We start from the raw sequence: 23909 nt of genomic DNA on the forward strand, positions 1-23909 counted from the left end.
GAGCAGTAATTGAGCCACGTGCCACCCCAGGGTGCTTGAAGACTAATTTGGGCTCGCTGTCTGCTGAGCCACGTGCAGGCACATGTTTGGGTGTACAGGAGCCAGCAGGGATGGTGCACCTCCATTTTCTGTTTTCTGGGATGAGCAGATGGGAGACATGCTCTGTTCCTCCCAGTCTGCACCATGGCGCGTTGCATTCATTAAACTCCCATCGCTTCCCCTTGCTGCTCCTGCAAAACCTGCCCCACTCCATGCCACCATCCATCGCCACAGCTCTGGGCTAGGTTTTGTCATTGTGGTTTGATTGCAAAGCCATAGAATCATTAAGGTTGGGAAAGACCTCTCAGATCACCAAGTCCAACTCCAATCCACCATGCCCGCTGACAACATCCTTCACAGTTCTAGAAAGCATCCAGGGACAGCCCCTCCACCTTCCCTTGTGCAGCTCAGCTACCAAGAGCCTTCAGAGAAAGCCTCGATAGGAGCATCGGGATGGCCTTTTCAGGGCTGTCCTATTAAGCCATTTGTACGACCACATTTGCAGCAGAAGCATACTGCAGCACAATATGTTGCCTCAGCACAGGAAATGCACTCAGAGCCCCCATAGCTTCAGCTGAGGTGCGTTTTTCTTCCTTTCCCATCAACCACCGTAAAGCTGCGCTAAGCGGCAGCCGCATCCCCCAGCAGGAAGCTGTGTCTCATTAGCAGAGGTAAACAATTCCTCTGAATGTGACAAGTCAGGAGAGCATATTAAATATGTCAATACCTAATTCTTTTACTCCCTGCTCCAGCACAGCGTGTTGCAGCAGGAGGGGACCAAGCACAGCCCAGAGCCCACAGTCAACATCCCCCATTGCAGACAACATCTCCCCAGTTTTGGGATGGGAACAGTGCGCCTTTTCATCAGCTGCCTCCCCTGGCAGCCTCACACACATGCACCAAGCAAGGCAGTGGCTGCTTGTAGGACCCCTGTGCCCACAGCTGCTGCTCCACGCACCTGCAGAGAGCCCAGTGCTCACACACAGCTCAGCTGCTTGCTGTTCTGTTCAGGGGAGAATTATTGACACCCTTTGGAGCTTTTGGAGGCTTGCTCTCATCTAATGTGTCTCTGAGCCACGTCTAGGCAGAGAAACCCATTTTACACATTCAGGATACAGACAGCTCTAAGTAGATCCCAGTACTTTTGGTAGCCCAGTTGGAGATAGCAAAGACCAGATTGTCCAATGCACCTCATGACATACATCAATGTCCATATTCAACGTACACACTGCACCTGAGAACACCCACTTATGGGAGCCAGAAACTCTCTGCTTTGCATAGGACACACTAGATACCCTAAAAGCAGACCACAAGCACTTGGGGTTTCAAAAGATTCACAGCTCAAAGCAAACTCACAGCCAGGACCGCAGGCAAAGCAGCATCTCTCCACAGAACAGCTCTCAGTCTTACTTTGTTAACATGCTGTGCTCAGGATGACATGACCTGACCTGACCTGACCTGACCTGACCAGACCAGACCAGACCAGACCAGACCAGACCCCACCACTTTGCAGGCTGCTCACCTCCAGGCATCAACCTCAGTCAGCTCCAGCAGCTTTATCACCTCCTGTTTGATAAGGCATTGGCTGCAGCTGAGCCTAGTGCACTCCCAGCCCAGGTTTGGGTCTGAGAGGGAAGCAAAGAGATGCTTTGTATGCAAAGATTTGCAGTGTGGAGCCATGCAGAGTTTTTCAGGGGTTGATGCTTGCTATAACGCATCCCTGCAGGGGCTGAAGGGCAGGAGAGACCCCAGCTTGTCACAAAGGGCTTTCACGCATTCACGAGCAATAAACCCAGCAGTGCAGGTAACTCTGATGTGTACCTCCAAACCTTTAACATTTTGCTATGTATGACATTCACTGTGCACTCACAGTGCAGCTCAGCACATGGGGACACGAGGAAATGGGGATATGAGCAAAAGGGGACATGAGTGCATGTCATTGTGGGCATAATGGGATGGCTGTACCTTTTCTGCCATTGCACCACACCTCGGGAAGTGCCTATCCCCATGGGCAATGAGCACAAAGCTCTGCTCTCTGCAGGGCCCTTAGTGTGGATGGGGGATGGGGCTTCCTCCTGCAGTGGTGCTGGGCCCCGCAGAGCCTGGGGCTGCTATTAGGAGCCACTGGGGACACGGATGTGCCCAATGCAGCTGTGCCTGGGGGCTGAGCTGTTTGTTCTTGTGAGCAAGCAGGCGTGAAAATGGCCTTCCATGGGCTTGTAACTTGGCCAAGCTGAAATGAGGTTTCTCAGGGACTGTGTCAGGGAAAGTACTTTCTATGAAAATCACCCCTGTGTCAAATTGATGGGCCCTTTCCCAAAGGACCTATCAGAGGAAACAGCTCAGCTCTCCTTAGGGCAGAGAACCCATGCAGAGCCAGGCCTCCAATACTCCAGCTCAGCTGAGCAGTCAACATTTACCAAAAGCACCAAAAAACAGGAATGGGGCAAGTAGGGTCTGGCTGCGATGCCCACGTGTCGCCTTTTCACGTGACCATCATTGTTGTTCCAGGAGAACCCGTACCTGTGCAGCGACGAGTGCGACGCCTCCAACCCAGACCTGGCCCACCCACCAAAGCTCATGTTTGACAGCGAGGATGAAGGCTTGGCCACATACTGGCAGAGTGTGACGTGGCGCCGGTACCCGGAACCGCTTCTGGCCAACATCACTCTGTCCTGGAACAAAAGCATCGAGCTGACGGACGACATCGTGATCACCTTTGAGTACGGCCGTCCCACCATTATGATGTTGGAGAAGTCGCTGGACAACGGGAGGACTTGGCACCCGTACCAGTATTACGCAGATGACTGCATGGAGGCCTTCAGCATGCCAGCACGGAGGGTCCGGGACCTCTCCACCACCAGTGCCAACAGGGTCCTCTGCACGGAGGAATATTCCCGCTGGGCGGGCTCCAAAAAGGAGAAGACCGTCCGCTTTGAGGTGAGGGACCGCTTCGCCATCTTCGCTGGCCCTGACCTCAAGAACATGGACAACTTGTACACGAGGCTGGAGAGTGCCAAGGGGCTCAAGGACTTCTTCACCGTGACCGACCTGAGGATGAGGCTGCTGCGACCGGCACTGGGGGGCACCTACGTGCAGAGGGAGAACCTCTACAAGTACTTCTACGCCGTGTCCAACATTGAAGTCACCGGCAGGTAATGGCCGCTGTATTTCTTTGTATATCTCTTCTTGGAGGGATGACAAGAGGTTTACTGATGCACAACTAAGCCACCAGCGTTGATGTCAACTGGTAGATGATCAGCGTTCCTCTCTCTAATATCCCCTTTCCCAAGCCAGGGCAGCATCATTGTCATAAAAGAGATGTGTCCTTGCAGGGAAAGGCTGAAGCACCCCCAGGGATGCCCTCTGCGGGGGGGGAGGAATGAGGCTTTCCCCATTAAATTCCATTGGTCCAAGGAGGATCATCCTGGCTCAGCCCCAGCTCCAGCCAACAAGCTTTGGGGAGAGGCCAAAGCCAGCACCAGCTCTGGGGCAGGGCTGGGCAGGAGGGGATTTGTTTCTCCTGCTTTTTATTTCTCGTTTCTCTGTGCAGTGCCATATGTTATGTTATGACATCAACCGAAAAAGCAAAGTAAGGTGGAAAAATGCCGAGATGGCTGATTTCCCATCCAGCTTGTGGATGCAGCTTGTGTGAGACTCAGAGGCGAGAGGGGAAAAATCTCCCCATCACCCACCACTGCTAACAAGAATCTCCACAGCGACAGAGGAGCCGTTTGTATTGCTTCCAAACTGTTTGCTTCTGAGTCTCACAAGCAGAAATGTTCCGCAGGTGCCGCCGAGGCTGGCTTTGACTGCACTCCAAGGGAGAGGAAGGGATGGAAGAGCCCTTTATTTCAGCGGGGGGTGACGGGAAGGGCAGCGGGAAGGGCTGAGCAAGCAGCCACAAAGCAGGCAAAGGCAGATACAAGGCCAGCACGCTGCCTTCCCTTTGACTCCAAGCATGGTGGCTCCTTGGTGGCAAAGCTGCAGCGTCTGGTAGGCAGCACTGAGCGGACAGGAAGGGTTGGAGTGGATGGTTGGACATCGGGGCTGGTCAGACTTTGGGCTGTTAAAGGGATGCAGAGTTTTCAGCTCAGAAAGCTGTAAATGAGGATGTGATATCAGATGCCCTTGTGCAAGGACCTTTGGCTTCTGAGCTTCAAAGGTGCTGTGCAGGTAACCAAGGACTCATTGCCGTGTCCACAGTATATTTGGGATTCTTGATGCTTTAGGATACGTGGTAAAATAGAGCTGTTACTGTGTGGTGTAGAGGCTGTGATGGCCCATGGCTGCCTGTCCCCACAGATCACTTTGCCTTTCATGTCTGCCTTGTGCAGAAGGTGTCCCTTCAGCATCTCTAGTTCCTGGCTACAGTGCTGAGATTTCCCATAACTGAGCCTCTTGCTGCCTGTCAGGTGTCTTCCTTTCCCACCCTGTCCAAACCTCACCACATACCCTATTATGGCAGCAGAGGTTGCTTTGAGAGAGAAAACCCCAATAAATTTTTGTGAAAAGAGTCAAATAGAACAGGGGAGGAACATGGTGTGGGGGTGGCACAACCCCTTATGAGACATCAGAGACTCCACATCCACCCACAGCCCTGGGCCGGTGCAATCAAACAGTGCAAACGCCTGGTGGGAGCTGCAATGCTGCATTTCTGCCAAGGCTGGGAGGAGAGGAGTTGGGCTTTGCTGGCTGGGTCCTGGAGGTCTCTAGAGCAGGGAGGGACAGGGATGGAGTTGATGGCTGTCCTGGGCTGAACCCCCAGTGCTCAGGTGGAGCAGCTCTGTGTGAATTCACTCTGCTCTGGTGGTTATTCCAGTACCAGCAAGCAGGGCCTTTTTTTTTTTTTCTTTTTCTTTTTCTTTTTTATTCTGGAAAGCAATCTAATTCGAGCTATAAGCAAAGCCTGTTACTTGCAGGGACTAAGACCAAATTAAATCTTGTGTGCGGTCCAAGAAGGGGTGGAGTATTGAGATGAAGAGAGGAGAAATCAATGCAAACTGTGGAAGGAAGGGAAAGGATGTGTCGTTTGGGATTCACCACTGAGGTCGTAGGAGATGAGAAGGAAGATGATTCTGAAGAAAGGCAAAAACAGCCAGAGGATCCCAGCTGGGGTGTAGAGGAGCTGGTGACCTGCATATGAGAGCAGCCCAGGGCTGGATGGAGGAGCAGTGGTGCATGGTGGTTGTCCATGGCACGCAATGAGAGATGTCCATCTCCAGTTGCAGCTCATAGTGAAGGGAAGAGCAGAATGCTTTGCTGTCAGAGCAGGCTACAATGGGTGGTTCCTCATGCTGGTGCAGTGCCATCCCAGGACCTCATCCAAGCACACTCATCCTTCACCTCTCTCTGCTTCCCATCAACGAAAACTGCTCACCACAACCCTGCAGAGCTCTGCAGAAAAGCAGAGTGATGGAGCAAAGGACACAGGGAGAAAAGGGAAATACTCTGCTGCCTTCCTTTCTTTCATTAGCCAGGTCAGTGGGGACCCAAGAGATTGACAGGACCTGAAAATGAAGTGAGTCCTGAGGGCCCTTCCTGGTGCTGCTGCTTTGCACTCTGTCTGCATCTCCTGCAACCTCAGCCAGGTGGCATTTCTCCTTTCAGGGCTGAAGGTTTATTTTTACTGTCTTTCTTTTCTATATCTTTTTTTTCTTCTTCTTCTTCTTTTTTTTTCTCCTTTCCTTCCATCCTGTCCCTATTGATCTGCAAAGTAACTGGAGCTGCAGAGGAGTCAGGACAGGAATAGACACGACAAGCCCTTGGCCTGTGTGCTTGTGCTCGTGTGCGTGCCAGGCGTGCGGGTAAGGGAAGCGGAAGGGCTTTTCCCCACAGATCTCTGCTCACTGCTCATTGTAGAGTCATGGAATCATAGACTCAGGTTGGAAAGGACCTTAGAGATCATCCAGTTCCAATCTTCTCCCTGGTGCAGCAGTGAGCTTGGTTGTTTTCTTGAGAGCGGGTGGATGAGCTTTTCCTGTCTGCTGGGACTGGCAGAGGGAGATGGATTCTGTCTCCATTACACATCATGTCTCTTTGGAGTAATTTTTCCCCTCCATAACGTCAGTCACCACAGTGCTCAGTGGGGCACGCTCCATCACAGAGACATTAATAAGCTGTAATTGAAGCTAATGTGCCATAGCTGGGACACATGGACTCAGTTAGGAGAAATCAGATTGAGCAGAAGCGAATCAATTTCAGGCTGATTATGAAGATTTTTCTCCTTTGTCCTCCCTGCCCCTGTGCATGCTCTGTCTGTCTGTCCTGCTGGTGATAAGCAGTCTGTGGAGAAAGGCAGGAGGAGGGAGTGATACTCATCACCGTGCAATAGACACAAAACTCTGGAGCAGTCCCTTTAGACTTTGCATAACGACTGATGTCCCCACTGAATGCCTTCTCGTGAAGATCAGGTGGGACCCACCAGCTGCATAACTTCTGCATTGCAGAAAGGAGATAGCAGGGACCTGGGGGTACAGGATCTGGGGAAGCATGGGCTTCTGTCATCTGGGCATGCCCAGGAACATCACCCCAAAATAAGCCCCATACCACACAGACATCAGGAAACATTTCTTCTCAGAAAGAGCAGTGTTGCACTGGCACAGCTGTCCAGGGAGCGATGGAGTCACCGTCCCAGACATCTACCAGAGCTGTGGGGACGTGGCACTGAAGGACGTATTGGTGGGCACAGTGGGGTGGGTTTGGGTTGGACTTGGGGATCTGAGTGGTCTTTTCCAACCTTCATGATTCTGTGATTCTACTTTCTCTCGTGATCTGACCCAGCAGCTCACAGCCATCCCCACCCACACTCAGCACCTCTGGGAAGACCACAAAAACCAGGTTGAGCACAGCCCCCATCACCCCTGCTCTGTCCCACAGCCCCCAGCAGCCACGCACAGGTCCCCAGAGGTAACAGCATCCTGGTGTCAAGGACGGCCAAGCCTGCGCCAGCGGTACCATGAGGTCCTCATTCCGTCCTCATCTCCGTGCCAGGCAGCCCCAAGAGCTGGAAGGATGAATTTCCCTGGCACTCACCCAGGCTGGAATTAGCTTCGGTTCAAGCAAAACCTTGCTGTTGGTCATATAGTTAAATTAAGTTAAGGCACAGCAACTGTTTGCTTTGCTTTCCTACAGTCTCGTAAAAGGCTTTACTCCCACGGAAGCTTGCTGGGAGGGAACGAGGCAGTTAGGGACAAATCTCCCCCTGCACCCAGGCACTGCTGACACTCTGTCAATAGGCAGATGCTCCAGGTCCCACTACCTGCTCCTTGCCTAGTTTTGTGAAGGTTTTTAGTTCCACCCAGGTTTTTTTGCCGAGCTGTGTCCAGCCCTGAGCAGATAATAGAATTTTGCTGATAGACTGAGAAGGTGATGTATGTTAAAGCACTTAATATAAAGAGACTTCTACAGGAACCCAAATCCAATTTGGCCAATGAACTCAATTGCAAGCGTTATTGCATTCCAGGAGAAAGACCAAGAGCATTTACACACATTACTCTGCAAATATTTACGGCCATGTATCGCTGCGATGTCCTCCTCACCCTTCCTCCCTTCTGCTGCCTGACCCCCTAATGGGGAAGCTTGGTTTTGTGTTTGCCTTTTTAAGACAGCTTTGAATGTAAACAATGCTCCACCAGTCAGCAGGATCCTGACAGCTGGTGAGTGTCAACTTATTTCAAATAAATAGCCACTTGAATGGGAACAGCCAGCTAGCACGCTCTCCATTTTGGCATCTTTTAAATTGTCTCCTCTTTGCAACCCAAACCTCAAATCATTTCGAAGGGCAGTGAGCAGGGCTCCTCCCCTCATCAGTCCCCACCACACAACCAGAAGCAAAAACCCGCAAGGAAAAGGAACCACTCACAGCACGTGCCTCTGTCTGAACCCAGGGTGTTTTTCTTACTTGCTCATTTTTTGGCTCTACAAAAAGCAGCAAAACTCCCTCCCTCCCTCCCCGCTTTGCGCTGAAAGCAGCAGAGCATTAAGATGTCTCTTCCTCCCTGTTTGGCTTCAACCACAGCTCAGTTACATTCCTGGCTTTGCTCCTGGGTGAATGAGCCACATTTGTCTCATTCTGTGTTTGCATGGCCCCTTCAGCCCCGCTCTGCCCAACAGGTCCTCAGCAAGAGACAGTGCCTCTTACATAGACCAGCCATTAGGAACTATTTCTCCTTGCTTCTGCATGCACAGATGGGCCAGAAGCAATCCAAGCTGAGCACTCATCGTGCTTTGCCCAACAGATCTGCTCCATGCTTTTGCTGAGCTGCCAAAACAGTCGCAAAGGAGCAGGTAAAAAGTGGGTGAGCCACAGCCAGGCAGCTGCTGGAGCGTGCTGTGAGCATGGTTGGGGATGACAATAGAGAGAGGGGAAGAGTTATTCATGTTTCCCCAAGAGCAGAGATCAGTTGAAACACTGTTCTCCTTCGGGATGGAGAGGAAAGAGCTCCCTTCAAACACAGCATCCCATGAGACTCATTAAAGGCTCATCAATTACAGTGAGAGCAAACAATTCAGGGGAAAGCGATCATAATCCTTCCTTTGGATGGCAGTCATTAGCAGCTTTCTGCTGTGTTCTATCTTTCCCCAATGCCAGCTTGGGTAAGCAGAAAGGGAGCAGGGGGGCACCACTGCCAGCCCAGAGTACAGAGAGGAGAGAGCATGGGAGCCAGTGGGAGGGGACCAGGTCTCCACCGCATCCCTGGGCCACCTGCAGCAGCATCCTCACCTCGAGCACAGGGTGGAGATGACAGCATGGGCTGGATCAGAGGAAAAGAGAGGTGGTCGCACACCATCATGGCTTTTGCTGCCCCATGTCTTTGCTCATTCAGCAAAGAGGTCAGGAAGGAAAGGAGCAAAGAAATGTTCCTGAGTTTCGTGCTCTTCAAAACGCAGCTATGAGCAGAAAAGCGGTTGTGAAACACATAAGGATCTTCAGAAGGGAAGGAAGGGCTGAGAGATCTTTTAAAACTTGTTTCTAAAGTCATTGGTAGTGAAAGCTCAGGGGAGGTGGCTGCTTTCCTGCACCCACCCGCGGGCTGTGCCTGCTCCCGCAGCCTGATGTCTTGGCACCAGCACACCTCCAGCCGCTCGCTGCTGTGACCTCCATGATGCTGACTTGGGGAAACGCAGGGAGAGCTGCTCTTTATGGCTTAAAAAAAGAAAAAAAAAAAAAAAGAAGGACACTTTCTGTAAACTTTCCTTGGCTCTCCAAGCTCCTTCCCATTCCCTGGTGGAGGCATTGGCAGCCTCCAACTGCTCTGCACCACTTGGAGGGAAGGCAGCAGCCGAACGACCTGCACTAAGGATAAACTCATAAATACCCTATCTGCACACTGCAAACTGCAGCGTGTTGGGCCAAGTGTTGCTCTGGCAACTTTTGCTGAGGTGTGGTGTGAGCTTGCAATGCAAAAAGCAGCTGTGTCCACCTCCCAGCAGCAGAGCTGGGTGTCCCCAGATCACTGAGGGTGCTGTGTTCCCCTTGGGTTTGCTGTCACCCACCATGGCTGCACCACACATAGGCTCTGAGTACTCACCAAGAACTGCTGCCATCACTGCTAGTCTGGAGCCATGAGCTGGAAAGGAGAATCGTGGCATAGAATCACAGAATCACAAAGGTTGGAACAGAACCTCTAAGAACCCCAAGCCCAACACCAACCCCAGCTCATGCCCACTGACACGTCCCTCAGTGCCCGTGGTTCTGGAGCACCTCTGGGGACAGTGATTCCACCTCCATGGGCAGCTGTGCCAGTGGTATCCAACCAGAATAGAATAAGAACAGCCACCAGCCCTCCAGAGCACCCCGTGCTCAGCTCTGTGCTGCAGGCAGAGCAGTCAGTTCTGGACTGAGGCCGCTGCTGCCTTCACCATTGCAGAGCACAGGTGTCTGCCCTACTGCTGCTCTTTAAGCCTCATTGCTAAGTTGCTCCTAACCTTTCCCTTCATCCTCTCTTTCCTGAGATGGCTGCACGCCCGGGAAAGAAGAGAAGAGACGAGCAGGACGAGCAGCTCCCACCCAGGGGACCGGGTTAATGTCATTTTCTCCTGTCTCCACCAGCTGGATCTTGGCTGGGGAATGATGCTGAGCACAGACTGGCAACGAGAGCATGTCCTTGGGCTGGAGGCCCAGAGGGGGAGACAGGAAAGCCTGGGGAAGGGGTTAAAGCTGAGCTGCAGAGTGGGGAAGTCCAAATGCAGAAAGGCTGGGGCAAAACAGGATTGGCAACCTAGGCCAGCTGCTGGCTATTAAATAATGCAGCCTGATTGATTGCTCTGAGAAGTGCTGTGCTGGGGGGTCAGCTCACTGGGGTTATAGTTCCCTGCTTAGATTGATGATCCTCAAAGGTCAAAGCCAGAAAGCAATTCCCCAGTAAAATTGATCTTTTGGATAACAAAACTTCTGCACAGCGGTGACGGGCTGAGCAGTGAGAAATAGGCGAGCCAGGCGAGAAGGGTGAGAGGCTGCCTGTGTTTGCTCTTTATTTAATTTTCCTTGTTTACACCAATTAGGGAGTGAAGCCCTTCTCCGGCAAAGGAGCTTCCGCTGGCAAAGGATCAGACACCGTGCAGGGACAGGAGGAGGCAGCTGTGGCTCTCCAACACTGCTGCTCTGCTTCAGGGCCCGGTGCGGCTGCAGTGAGGCTCTGACCTGCTTTAACCCCCTTCCCTGCCTGCTTCCTTCCCTCCTCCGCTCCCGCTCGCTTATTCGGAAGTGAAAGAAGGAGGCCAGATTCGCTGGACGCTGAATAATTCAGAGCCCAGCTCTGCAGCGCCGATGGCCGGGCATCACCTCTACCAAAGGGCTGAGACGGCTCTGCCGAAATCTGTCCTCACAGTGGGCACAGAGCAGCTGAAATGCATCATCCCCAGGTGTGAAACTGCCCAAAGCCACCGCGTGCTTCAGCTGCAGAGTGTGGGTGCTTGGAGGCTGTCTGCTTTCAGCCTGATGCAGCTCCTCCAGCTCCAGGCTCCAATGGAGCACACTGAGCATGTCAGCCCCTGCTCTACTGGCATCATTTGCTCCCCTGTTCCCCTCTTCCTTTTTAGGGGCTGTGAAACTCCCTACCCTGCTTGGCCAGAGCTGAGCAGGGCTGTGCTATGGGGATACTCACCCAGTTTACGCTCAGCCTCTGAGCACAGTTTGCTAGAATTTAGGACAGGGAGGGAGGAAGGAAAGAAATCATACATGAGGTCAGTGTATCCAGCCATGCATGAACAGAGGCAGCAGAGGCAGGCTCACCACATCAGCACGGTGCCTGGGAGCCTCTTTGGGGGATCCAAGTGCTCTTAGGCATGCGTGGTGCCTGTAGCCAGGAAGGAACCAAGCACAACTCCCAGCCTCATCCACTTTGTTCATTCCTGGGCTGACAGAGCACAAGAAGAAGCAGGCTGTTTCTTCCCACAGCTTCCCTGCGAGCATTTCATTTTCCTCAGCTCTGCAAGTAGCCCTACAAAGCAGAACTCATCCTGGTCAGACCGCTCCACACATTCACATCAGGTTCAGCATCACTATTTTCTAATGGTTCTGCTTTTAAGGGTATACATTGTTACACGATGGAGAAAGCAGTGAGAAACCATCATGATGTGCTGGGATCCACTGTCCAGAATGAAACAGGATTTTTGATACCCACAGCACTTGCCCAACTGGCTGAACTGAGTGCTGAGTGCCACATGTGAGCTACAAGCTCAGCCTCTGTGCTCTGCACATGTCACCTCCCGAGTCTGAGCAAAAGGAGTTGCTGTGCACAGTGATAATTACTCCCTGCACACTGGCCTACAGCTCATTAGAAGTTTGTTAATGTTTGCAGGTTGCTGAATAGTGTTTTTCATTGTTGCCTTCTCCAATGAGGTGCTGACTATAAGGCAGGTTCTGACGGTGATGTTTCCCGGGCACAGTGGGCTGGCTGCATGAAGTGAAAAGGGGTTTTGATCATAGAATCATAGAATCATAGAATCATAGAATCATAGAATCATAGAATCACCAAGGTTGGAAAAGACCTAAAAGATCATCCAGTCCAACCATTCACCTATTACCAATAGCTCCCACTAAATCATGTCCCTCAACACAACATCCAGTCCTGTGGTGCAGCCACAATGTGGGCTGCCACATTGGTGTTAACTGCTCTCCTCCATCCGAAAAACCAAAGCTTCCTTTCTGCCTCCAAGTAAAAGCCTACATCTGGGCTGGCTGCTGCTTGTCTGTCATAGAAATGTAGGGAATCATTCCTGGGGTCTTGAATGGAGACTGTCTTACCACGAAATGGTCTCTGCTCCCACAGTTGGGTGGAAGGAATAAGGAATCTCTCATCTCGGAATGCATTGTGCAGATCCACCCAGGATATCATAACCCCACAGCACCAAATTCCGTGGGTTCAGTGGAAAAACACCGCAGAAGGAACAGTAGAGGTGTAACCAACCCGGCTTCACCTCTACATTTTCAAACACACTGGGGCAAGGACGAGGTGCAGCAAAACTGACATCTCTCCTGTCTTCTTCCAGGTGCAAATGCAACCTCCACGCTAACCTGTGCACCTTCAAGGAGGGCAGCCTCCAGTGCGAGTGTGAGCACAACACCACGGGGCAGGACTGTGGCAAGTGCAAGAAGAACTTTCGCTCCAGGTCTTGGCGAGCAGGATCCTACCTGCCCCTCCCCAACGGCTCCCCCAATGCATGTAAGTAACCTGCACCTCAGCCTGCACAATGCCCATGGTTGGGAGCAAGCTCTCATCTTCTCCTCCTCCATCTCAAAGCAGTGCAGGGCACTCAGCTTTCAGAAGGGAAGCGAGGATTTGCCTGTGGTGCACAGAGAAATGAGAACGGATCCGGGTGGGGACGAAGGGGATCTGTTGGTGGGTGGTAGGTCAGTGGTGAGTCCAAGGACGACTCCATTTAGACCTGTACAAATACGGTCCAAAGCAAAGGTTTGTGGCTTTGTAGCAATGCACATTACTGTCCCTTGGAGAAAATTATTTGGCCACAGTAGAGCCTTGGCTTTCCCATAGCCCGTGAGCCTAGTGAAGCCGGCTGCAGGAGCTGCACCGCAGCTATCTTGGCTGATTTCTGGATCCTGTTCTGTGTGTGTCGGCGTCACAGGCAGCGCTGAGAGCTGCAGTCCCTCTGCTCAGCTCCAGTCTCATCCGATTGCTGCAGCGACACAGTGACAGAAGTGAAGGTGCACAGATTAGAGAAAGGATGTCTACCCACCATCCTTCAGCCAGGGAATTGGGGCAGGAAACATCACAGATGGGCCACTTTCTTCTGGGTTTCCATCCAGTCCACATCAACAGACTTGTTTAAATGTCACACAGCCACAGTAGCCCCTTCGGCCTTTCAAACAGAAGCTTTGAGCATTACCAAAGAGAATCTTTTCCCTCCCTCCCCCCAATTTTTTGAAAGATTTATGTGCTTTAAGATGATCAAAGCTGAAATCCAGGCTCCGAAGGCCGTGACAGGAATGTTTTGTGTGTGCCAGGGATGGTAGACGAGCAGGTTCTTTGAAAGGGAACGAGCTTGTCAGCTACCACCAAGCGGCTGCATCGCTTCAAAGGGGACTGGGAAAGTTTCTGGTGTTGACAGGCACAGACATGCTGTTCTCTCCTTTTCCCTCCCCTCTGTTCCTTGTGTCTCTTCCTATCTCTTTTTCTCTTCTTCTCTTGTTTCTCCCATTCATCTCTCTTCCCATCTGTCAATCAGTCTTCCTTCTTTCCTCCCATCTCTCTGTTGCTTCCTCCTCCTCCTCCATCACCATCCTCTTCCTCTGCAAGAGGCTGTGTTCTCCACAGCCCTCTCCTCTTGGAAGCCTTCCACCAGTGGCCCCCTGCTCTGTGTTTGTGCCAAGCTGAGGCTTTCCATGCCTTCGGGTGGCAGATTTGAATCTTGTGGCTTTGCAGCCCCCTACGGGAAGGGCACTGAAACTCTCCCGCTGAGGACTGCCTGGATGCTACAAACTGGTCCAGACCCTGCAATCCACACTTAGCACAGGGAACCTCACAAGATGCGCTTGTCCTTCACTGGGCATCAATGGTAGGTCAAGGTTAACAGAAAACCTTTCAGCCAGGACCAAGATGGCTTTTCTACGCCATGAGAAAGGTGTGTGATATCAGACCCTGGACAATCTCCTCTGTGCTTTGACAAGAGCAGCTTTTAAGATGATGCATCAGACATATTTGACTACGAGCAAGGCCCCTGCCAACTAATGGCTGTTTGGTCTCTGTGCGCCTGTTTGATCTCCTGCTCCCAGTGACCTGTTTCTCCTTGTTTTTTTCCAGGTGCAGCTGTAGGCTCAGCCGTTGGCAGTAAGTAAAAACGTAACCGAAATGCTGGCATTTAACCCCTCGGTGCATGCTCCTTGTGGATGGCACTAGGAAAAAAAGAAATATGGTTGTTTTCTGTCCATTATCATTTTTCCAGGCAATAAGTCTCCCCTAATTGCTCCTCATTTTCTGTCCTGTCAAAGAGTCTTATATTTTCTTCCTCTGACTTCAGCAGCCTCATTTTGCCTCTTCCTCTGGCATGGTTTCCCCCCATGAGGTTCGTTAGAATGGCAGCCGGAAAGGAAATAAAAAAAGACTCTTCAGAAACACCACTGCTCGCTGTGAACTTTTCCCCCCAGTGTTGCAGACTTTTGCTCTAAGAAGGAGCTGGGTTTGAATTATTTGGCACAGCATCCAGGCTGGGTCACCTTGGGCTACCTATAGAAAAACGCACACACAGTGTGTGTACGTCTGTATGTACACGTGTGTGTCCATGAACATATGTCTGCGAAGAGTCTGCAGCAAAGAGTGGAGAGCTCAGCAGGGATTTCTCTTGAAAGATTAATAGGAATAATAGGAATAATAGGAGTCCTTATTTAACAAAGCTGGAGGTAGTTTGGTATCAAACAGCCCTGAGTCTGGGGGAAGCAGTAGCTTGGCTCTGAGTTTCATGGCTCAGAATTGCCCTCCAGAAGAAACAAATCATGGAGCTGAATGAATACTGAGCTCTTCAGTTTGCAGGCAAGTGGAAAGAACTGGAGGAGAAGTGGTTTCAGATAACTTCAAATACAATTAAGAAAAATGCACCTAACTGAAAGCTGGATAATAGTTTTTTTTTTCTGGGTAAATGAACCATATTTAGAGTAATTTGATTTTAAATTTTCAAATAGAAACTAAAAGTCTCCCTTAAGTAATTTAGGATTAAAAAAAAAAATTTTTAAAAAAACCTTTACGAATCCAAAACATTCTTTGCTTTTCTGATCAGACACATTTTGGCAACCCTTCTTCCCCTTTACGCAGCCTGGCATTCTCAGCTCTGCATTTGTTTCACTGGAAAATGTTTCCCATCAAAATTTTCTGCCAGGATGAAGCTGGGGGTGTGCTTAGAGCAATGTGCAGAGAGCAGACAGGAGGGATTTGTATCCAAGGCCAGTTAAGGAGAGATTATTTAGCCCGCATAGGAGACTAGAAGTGACCTAAATTAAGTATTTAAACTAGCTCAGGGCTATTATGAAATTAAGCAGAATAATCTGCATGAAGCAGTGGGACAAACAAGGACACGAGGGCAGCAGGTGTAAGTTAAGCAGGAATTTGTGTTCCACATGTTATTTCGGTCCCGGCCGTTGTGGCAGGCAATGGGCATCGCAGCCAGCACCGTGCTGAAGCCAGGACAGCAGTTCCTTTGCCCTGGTGAGTGGAAGATGCCGGTGGGAAGGAACAAATGGCGGTGGGACAGGTTGATGTCGCTGGTGCTGAGCAGATTTGGGGTGCTGGGAGGAAGCTGTGCTGCGGTGGGCACGGCTCTGCCATCTGGCACGGGGAAGGCAGCAAGCAGGAGCCCATCCTGCTCTCTCCTCTGCACAGGGCGTGCTTTCTTTTCCTCTTTTCAAGTTTAATTGGCAATTAGTTTATGATAGAGCTGTAAGTATTTAAGCTAATATCAGCACCAACAGGGTAAGCTGATAGAGCCACAGCCTCCAGCCCTGCACGCACGCGCTCCCAGCGTCACAGCCTTAATCCACAGAAACCTCCCAGTGCCCCAGTTGGAACCGTGCTGGGAAATCAGCCATCAGCTCAGCCCATGGGGTGCAGAGAACCCTTCTGTGCCCTGCAGTAAGCGCCTCCCACCTCTTCTCTTTGATAGCGTTTGAGCGACCGCAGCGGGTTACCACTGCAAAAACCACCACTGCAAAACCCATCCCCACCACCACAACCACCACCACAACCACCACCAGCACCCCCCTTCCTGCCTCCACCACCACCCAACCAGGTGGGTGCCATCTTCCTGCACTCCTTTTTGCCTTCTTCTCACCCTGGCTCCTCTGGTGATGCTGGAGAATGCGTGAGGAGTGCTGTGGGTTTTCTGTGCTCTAGGATGATACGGGGACATGGATAAAAATCAGCCTGACAGGTTCACATCCCTCAACCTCTGAGCAGACCTGGTTTGCTCTGCCCCTATCCAGTCCCAAGGCACTGGGAGCAGGTGCCATGTTTCCTCCAACCATGAAGCCAACAGTTACAGATCCACCTTGAAGCCCAAGACCATGCAATGGGTTGACATCCCCCTCTCTTACCATCAGGGCAGCAGGAAGAAGCCAGGACTGGATGCAGGGAAGCAACTTTTCCCTATTTTTCCTCCTCTTTCTTTCTTTTCCCCAAAAAAGTCACAATGGGAGAGGACTGTGCTCACCTTCTTTCAAGCCCCAGGGGGCTGGCTTTGCCTTCACTGGCTCTCCAAATCCTGCCTCAAGTCCCATCTCAAGGGCTGAGCTGCAGGCTGGCTGCCTGCTCAAGGGCAAGCGTTCAGAGAGAACTGGCACACACCAACAATCCCAAAGCAGCTCTGCACAAATAAAGGGCAGAGAATGGAGCTCGCACACGCCTATAACACCCCTTCCTAATTTCTGCAATCACCCCATGGAGGAAAACTTTTGTGCTTTCTCCTGGGGTTCCTCCTCCCCTCCCCTGCGAACAAGGAGACATCATTTTCACTTTTCTTTTGGAAATGAGCAGATAAAACTTAACAGCAGGACTTTTTTTTTTTAAGCTCCTCATGGGGGAATTAGACACGCATTCCTCCCATTGCCATGCTTTCTGGGCCTGATATTTCCCAGGAGGACGATTTACACCCACAGTATGTTAGTAACAGTCTGTCTGGGGGAGCTGCCAGAAGCCAGTCAAAGGGATGAGGAAACTTGATTACATGTTTATGAATATATAGCTGTATTCAGGGAGGTACCCTGCTTGGGAAGCTGGGGGTTTATCTCCGATTTCCACGGACTCTGGGTAATCTCCTGCTCTGTTCAAAAGCACTCCTGTGACCCACAGTATGCATGGGGAGGTGGTTGGCCACCCAGTGCTCCCATCCCCACTATGTCCACAATGGGGGAACCACCTCTCCACCACACACTTGGGGTCACCTGATTTTTATCCATGCTCACTCGCAGCAATATTTTAGGCCTGTTTTGTTATTGTTCGTTTTTCTCAAGTGCTATGTGTACGTGAGTGGTGTATTTAGTGCCTATCTCACATATGATTTCTGAGTGTTGTCCATTTGGGGTGGGCAGGGAGGCAACAGTGCAGTGTTGGGGATGAAGGGCCAAGCTGCTCTGAGCAACCTGGAAAGCATCCTGCATTCGGGGGTTATCCCTTGTCCCTGGATAGAATCAATGCCCTCATAGCATTTTCACATCACCCCTTAGCACCAGGTAATAAGTAAACAAAGAAATGTAAACTGTGGAACAGCCAGCTATATCTGCCTCTACAGGGGCAGGGCTGAGCTGATCACTTCCATCCGAGCCCTGGTTTGTTCTTCTGCACCGCCAGGTCCCACCCCTGAACTGTGTCTGTGATGTGGAATCAAAGTGAAGCCCAATCCTAATTTGTTTCAGAGCTTTGGAGAGTAGAGTTTGCCCCCAGTTCCTACCTTTGTGCAGGAAAGGAGATTCAGGCTGGGGTTTTGCAGCTCTCATGGTCCCTTCATAGAGGGAGTCTGGTCTCCTGCCTCCAGAGATGTCCAGAGATAATCTTCCCACTCCAGCCCTGCAAAATGTAAAGTACTTCTTTAAATACCACGAGGGGCTCAGAGTGGAACTCACCTGCACCTCAGGGAAAACATCTCATTAAAAAAAGGTGACCCGCTTGCAGGAGACGCAATAACCCCGAGATGGGCAACAATCCCAAGTGAGATACTCTGTCATTGCCTCTCTCCTCAATTTTAGAAGCATGAAACAAATTCCTCCTTACTTAAAAGTCAGCTCAGACAGACATTAATATCCCCCCCCCTCCCAGGTCCCTGTCCCATCGCTGTGTTGTTTTGCCCTCTAACATACACGCTGTTTTTTCACCCTCTGAATTTCTGCTTCCCACCATAAGCAAGCATCATCAGACCCGCCTCTGAGCCCGCTGCCTCTGAGCCCGTGAAAGAGAAGGAGGAAAAACCAGGTATTTCCAGCCATACTGATGTGTTCTCCCTTCTCCTCCATCCCTCCTCACGCTGGGATAGCAGCCAGGCATGTAGACTAGAGGGGTAGATCAGAGTTGGGTTGACTCTGGGGTGCAGACAGCAGCTTCCTTTGGCTGCTCGTGGTGCTTTCTGTGGTCAAGGAGGAGCCGTGCTCATGTTCTTGGGATGCTTTTGTGCCCGTTGTGTGGTGAGAGGGGAAAGGAGTGCGTCCAAGGACACGGGCTGTGGTCTGAGCATAGCGGGGTCTGCCAAAACAGGCAGAACAGTTACCCCAAGGAGGATGAATTGAGTGCCAATCTCCCTTGCCTTCTGCAGTTATGTTATTTCTAAGTCTTCCCCAGAGCCTGTCAAATCTGCCTTGCCTTTAGTTACATTTTCCCCCGCATTCAAAATAAGCAAAAGGAGCTTTTTTGTAGGTTTTTGGGTTTTTTTTTCCCCTTTTCCTGCTTCATTTTCCGACTGGTTTGTAACCCAGCAGTGCCAATTCACTTCTGGGACAAACAGAACCAACCTAAGCTTTGGTTTGGGTTTTACCAACTCCCTGGTGCTGGACAAACACATCCTATGCCCTTCTCTCCCAGATGCTCATGCACCCGGGGAAAGACAAGGGCTTCTCAAGGTCCTTCCCCTGTATTTCCACACTGTTTCAAACATCTCTTCCCCCAGTGTGTTCTTCTACAAAGAAGGGCTCCTTGGTTCACTTCCTGCTGCCTCATCAGAAACCCCACCAAGACCTGGGGTTGCCACCAGAGCCATAGAAGCCCCAGCAGGACGTGCCTGGGGCTCCCGTTGGTGTGGAGCGGGTTTGGGTGAAGCATCTCTCTCCCACTCCTGAAATGTAAAGCTGTCCATTAATGTCACAGAGCTACAAGGAAAAGTTCTCAGGATAATGAGCATTAATAATTTCCCTGGCTCTGCACACGCGATGTGAGTGGAGGTGTATGCGAATGACTAAAAAGCAAAATGCCTCCAGGGCTGTTTTTTATTGTGACTCTAATTAAACCCTTGCCAATTTGCACAGGGCTTTTTTCATACTCTCCTTTAACAGCATATTAATATCAATTGGTTTCCACTTCCCAGCTGAAAAGGACAATGTCTATCACCTTCTCTTGGAGCTCATCATTTAGGAAAAAAATATATTCTTTTTTATTCTGCATTGTTTATGATCCCCTTGACGAGGCTGGGAAATCACATTTCTCTCCTACTCGGGTTTGTCCTTTGAAACTTGGCAAGGATCAAGGAATTTTTTTTTTCCCTCCTCCTCCTTATGTTACCCAATTGGAGCCTGAAATTAATAATGTGGCTTTTAAATTTGCATTCCTCGATTTGTTTTCTAGCAAACCTAAAGATTGTTACCACTGTTGAGGAGACAGAGAGGGGCATGGAAGCAGAGGGGTTGAAAGCGTGCAGAGAAATCAAAACTAGGGATCTATAAATGTCCTGCTGCTTCAATTTCCCTGCAGGGGCTTGCAAATTCTGTAACTGCTATTTCCAAGGAAAGAGCAGAGCCTGAAGCAGGGCCGAGTTTGCAGCAGAAATCAGGACTTGGTGCCTCCAACGTAGGATATTCCTCTGCAAACACACAAAACTCAAGCAGTGCTTTCAGAAGGGCTGAGAACCGACAGCTCGTTGCACTGCTTCCCTCCTATCCTCTGCACTGCAACGTGGGGAGGTTAGCGGCCAAATCCCACCTGAGGCACAAAAACCTGCACGAGCTCACAGCCACAGGGCCAGCTTTTGTCCTCCAGCGCAACGCAAAGCTCCCAGCTGGTTCCCAGCACAGCCCCTAACACAGCTCTCTGTCTGATTGCTGCCAGGCTATCCCGGCCTGTCGGCGGCCGCCCCGCTGCAGGTGGGCTCTCCCCCAGCCAAGGTTGGGGCAGCAGAAGGTAGGAGACACACGGCTGAGCCGGGTCCTGCCAGCCAATCCCTGCTCCCACCGCTTCCCTTCGTAGCTCTGTGTATCTTCTTTCCATGCATCTCTCTCTTCGTCCCGCCTGGGAAAAGCTGGGGGTTCATCTGTGCCCTACATGCAGCTGGTAATCTGGTGAGGCTGGATTGAGCCTCAGGGTTTAGTCGCATACATGAAAGATGAGGATGATAAGTGGTAGAAGAGATTGTTCTCGGCTTGCTGCCGGGGTGAACAGAGAGGATCATGGAAATCCTGTTGTCTCCTGAGACCAGAATAACTTTGTAAACAGATAGGCTTGTGTCGTTTATAGCATAGATGCCTTCTTACATATTTCCTCGCTTCAGGTCTCCCACGTGTCTGCCTACGGTGAGCTATGAAGCTCCTGGTGGGAGCCCTGGGAGGCTGTTGGGGCTGCAGTGCCTCCTCCTCAGGGCTCCCACTGACACATGCTTTGGCAGCTGCTGGTGGGGCTCACTGCCCTTTTCCAGCTGAGATGCCTGTAGCAATCTCCCCCATAGACATCAGCATCCCTTCCAGTGCAGAATGTAACAGCAGCTGGAGCCAGGCCAGGACACAACCCAGCATCTGCTCATAGTAAATGGGGGACAGAAAGTGCTGGAATTCAGGCTCGTTTGAACTGTGTGCTTTTGGGCTTGTCTCTAACCTCACAGAGAGAAAAAAATTGTATTTGAAATAGCAATAAGATAGGCCAACACCATTTGCACCAATGCCAGGTGATGCTGACAGTCTGTACTGGACAATGGGGACTTCTGAGTCTTGGCAGAGGTCTGCTTTTCTCCGTGCTTCATGCAATTCAGTGACCACATGTCAACACTCATCTGTCCAGCAGCTCCCCTTAAGAGTAGCTTTTAGAAGACCAATTTCCAGGAGATTTTGTCTCCTATCCATGCCCCATTGTATCCTCAATCACACATGGCTCCACCAACCCACCCTTGATACCTGAATAGAGCTTCCAGTGTCCTTTTCTCTCCTTTTTAAGCAAGCAAGTGCAAGACCTGTATTAAATCTGATGTTCTCTCTAACTGATGCCACCTTAAGCTGTTCAGAGCCCAACAAAAGTAGCAGCACCTGAACCCAAGCTGAAGCCACCAGACCCTCCCAAGAACATTCGAGGTAAGGCCCTTTCCCAGAGATGAAGCAGGTCTGTTTTCTCCCTCATTGCCCACAGGCTGGGGACAATATGCCCATCCTCAGCATGCCCAGCACTGTGCAATTCATTCTGCCACTCATAGTTGAGATCAGCTCAGTTCTGCTCATTCCACCCCATAGAAGTCTTTCTGAATGCTCTTTCGGGGTTGGCAGATGTGGATGGGTGGGACAAACTAGAGAAATCAGGAGTCAGTTTCCTTGTACTCCATTCCTCGAGAGATCATTTGCTTTTTCCACACTTGGAGAACATGGAAGATAAAATGGGGGTCCCACAAGCACCAACTCAGCCATGGGCAGCCACTTCTGGTGGATCAGCTACCATCCAGCCCAGCACAGCAGGCATGGGGGGCTCTGTATCTCCACCTCAGCATTCAGATCTATTTTATCATCTCACGTAGCAGCTCCGAAGAACAAAGCAGGGCGCATAGCACACTCTGCAGGCAAGAGGCATGGGAAGAAGTCAGGTAGGTGCTGGGATGGGCGAGAGGGCTGGAGCAGCCTGGGTTCTGCAGGATTCTGTGCTTTATACCACCTCCGTAGCTTTTGTGCTCTTAGCTGTGGTCCTAGCTGCTTTTTGAGGGTGGTGAGGGGCTGTCTGCACGGCCGTCATCAAAGCAAGGCCACAGACAGGAGCTCTTTATACCTGTAGATCCTCAGTCTGGCAAAGCCAATCCCGTGTGTAAGCAGGGGACGCGTGGATGGCTCCTTCTGCCCAGCGCTCGGCTCTGTGCATTGCAATGCTGCCGTGCATGGAATTTTTCATGCATCAAACTTTGAGGACGGGAGAAGAAGAGGAGAAATGTAGCAGCTACCAGCTGTCTGGTGCAGAAATAGCTTTCAACGCTGCCAGCGCGGTGTTCCTGACTTGGCTCATCATTGTTCTCATAGCAGAGATGCTCGCAGTAGTGTAGGACGCAAAGTGGTGCGGAGCACTGAGAAAAAGCCTGTCTCTGATTTTCCTTAAGCATCCTCAAAGAACTCAAAACTCATCCGGCTCCAACCAGACACCGGCCCGGTGGCTCCTATTGAAACATATAAAGGTAAGAGGAGGGAGTGAGGATTTTCAGGGCTCCCAGTCCTTGAAAGAGCTGCAGCCTCAGACATGGAGAAGATGGGGAGGGTTTGCTCTCTGTAAGATCACACACCTCGGGTAAAATACTGCTTGTGAACTGCAGCAGCAGAACCACGTGAGCTGGAGTTCTTTGGTTATCGATCAGGCAGGCAGTGGTTGTTTCACAGAGGGTCTCAGCTCCTATTTAGGCAGCTGCAAACCATGGGGAAACCTCTGCCACGCTCCATCCTCCCTGATCTTCATTTCATTGGCATAAATCTCTTCCTCCAGCCCCACATGCATGCCTGCCCATGCTTCCCTGCCATCGTTCTGCCATGCTGGAATGTTTAATGTGGGAGCCTGGACCCAAACCCCTGATCTGAACCCACCTCCACCTCTCCAGCACTGGAGAAGCTCAGATCTGCCCAACACCACCCCTGCTCACGTTGTCTCCTGCCAGCTGGCTGAGACATCTCCTGAGCAGGATGACTGTGCCACTGAGCAGCCAAGAACTCTCCCCTCCTCTTGTGTTGTCCTCTTCAACTCCCAGAAAGATTCATTATCCTGAACACAGCACTACAGTACTGCAAGGTGATCGCCATCCCACATCACAGTAATAATAAGCAAACACAAGAAGCAAATAATTAAGTTCTTCCAGCTAGAAATTAAACCCAGGTGGTTGTTTTTCAACATACACCCACAGCTGAGAAAGGTCAGCGCAGCACAGTGAGGACAGGAGCAACACTCTGCTCAGCAATGGCAGCTCTGTGCCACGCCAGGCAGCGCTGGGCCACCTCCCCATGCCCATCTCCCTTGGAAAAAGCCCACACAAGCCATGCATCCTAGCACATGCTCATTTTAAGCTATAACACACTCAGCCAGAACTGAGAGTCATCATGCTTCACAATAGGCACTGCCTGGGGAAGTACTACAGCAAAGGCCATGCTAAGAAGGGACACATGAGGAAAAGGTCAGAGAAGCAGCCAGGGCTTACCTGCATATGCATCAGGTTCCACACATCCAGGCCTTCCCATCACCTCTCTGCCAGCCCAGCTCCTCCCTGTCACCAACAGGCAGGGCACAACCTTCCCCAAAGCTCTGCATGCCCCTGCATAGCCCCATACCTCTCCCTTCTCCAAAACATCAAGCTGGGCTCTACTGATTAACAAGGCAGCTCTTTAATTAACACCTGACAGCACTCCACAGCCCACTGGCTGCTCCTGTAATTATGCATTTCCCCGAAGAGCTGTGTCCTGGGGCTGGCTCCTGCCTGTGTACCCTGCAGGGACAAACCATCCTGGC

General features: G+C 51.0%; 1 protein-coding gene across 1 annotated transcript in view; it reads left to right on the forward strand.

Annotated features, from left to right (window-relative positions):
• The window catches only part of NTNG2 (netrin G2), a gene marked incomplete at both ends in the record, with an annotated part of 35008 nt that overhangs the window by 9585 nt on the left and 1514 nt on the right, over window positions 1–23909 (forward strand). The window contains 8 exons of the mRNA XM_079544722.1: window positions 2551–3194; window positions 12535–12707; window positions 14304–14330; window positions 16153–16278; window positions 18384–18452; window positions 21446–21520; window positions 21955–22020; window positions 22522–22596. Coding sequence (XP_079400848.1) covers window positions 2551–3194; window positions 12535–12707; window positions 14304–14330; window positions 16153–16278; window positions 18384–18452; window positions 21446–21520; window positions 21955–22020; window positions 22522–22596 — 1255 coding nt within the window. The remainder of the gene's footprint in view (window positions 1–2550; window positions 3195–12534; window positions 12708–14303; window positions 14331–16152; window positions 16279–18383; window positions 18453–21445; window positions 21521–21954; window positions 22021–22521; window positions 22597–23909) is intronic.

This window comes from Tetrao urogallus (genome assembly GCF_951394365.1).
Source record: "Tetrao urogallus genome assembly, chromosome: 19".
NCBI classification, from domain to species: domain Eukaryota; kingdom Metazoa; phylum Chordata; class Aves; order Galliformes; family Phasianidae; genus Tetrao; species Tetrao urogallus.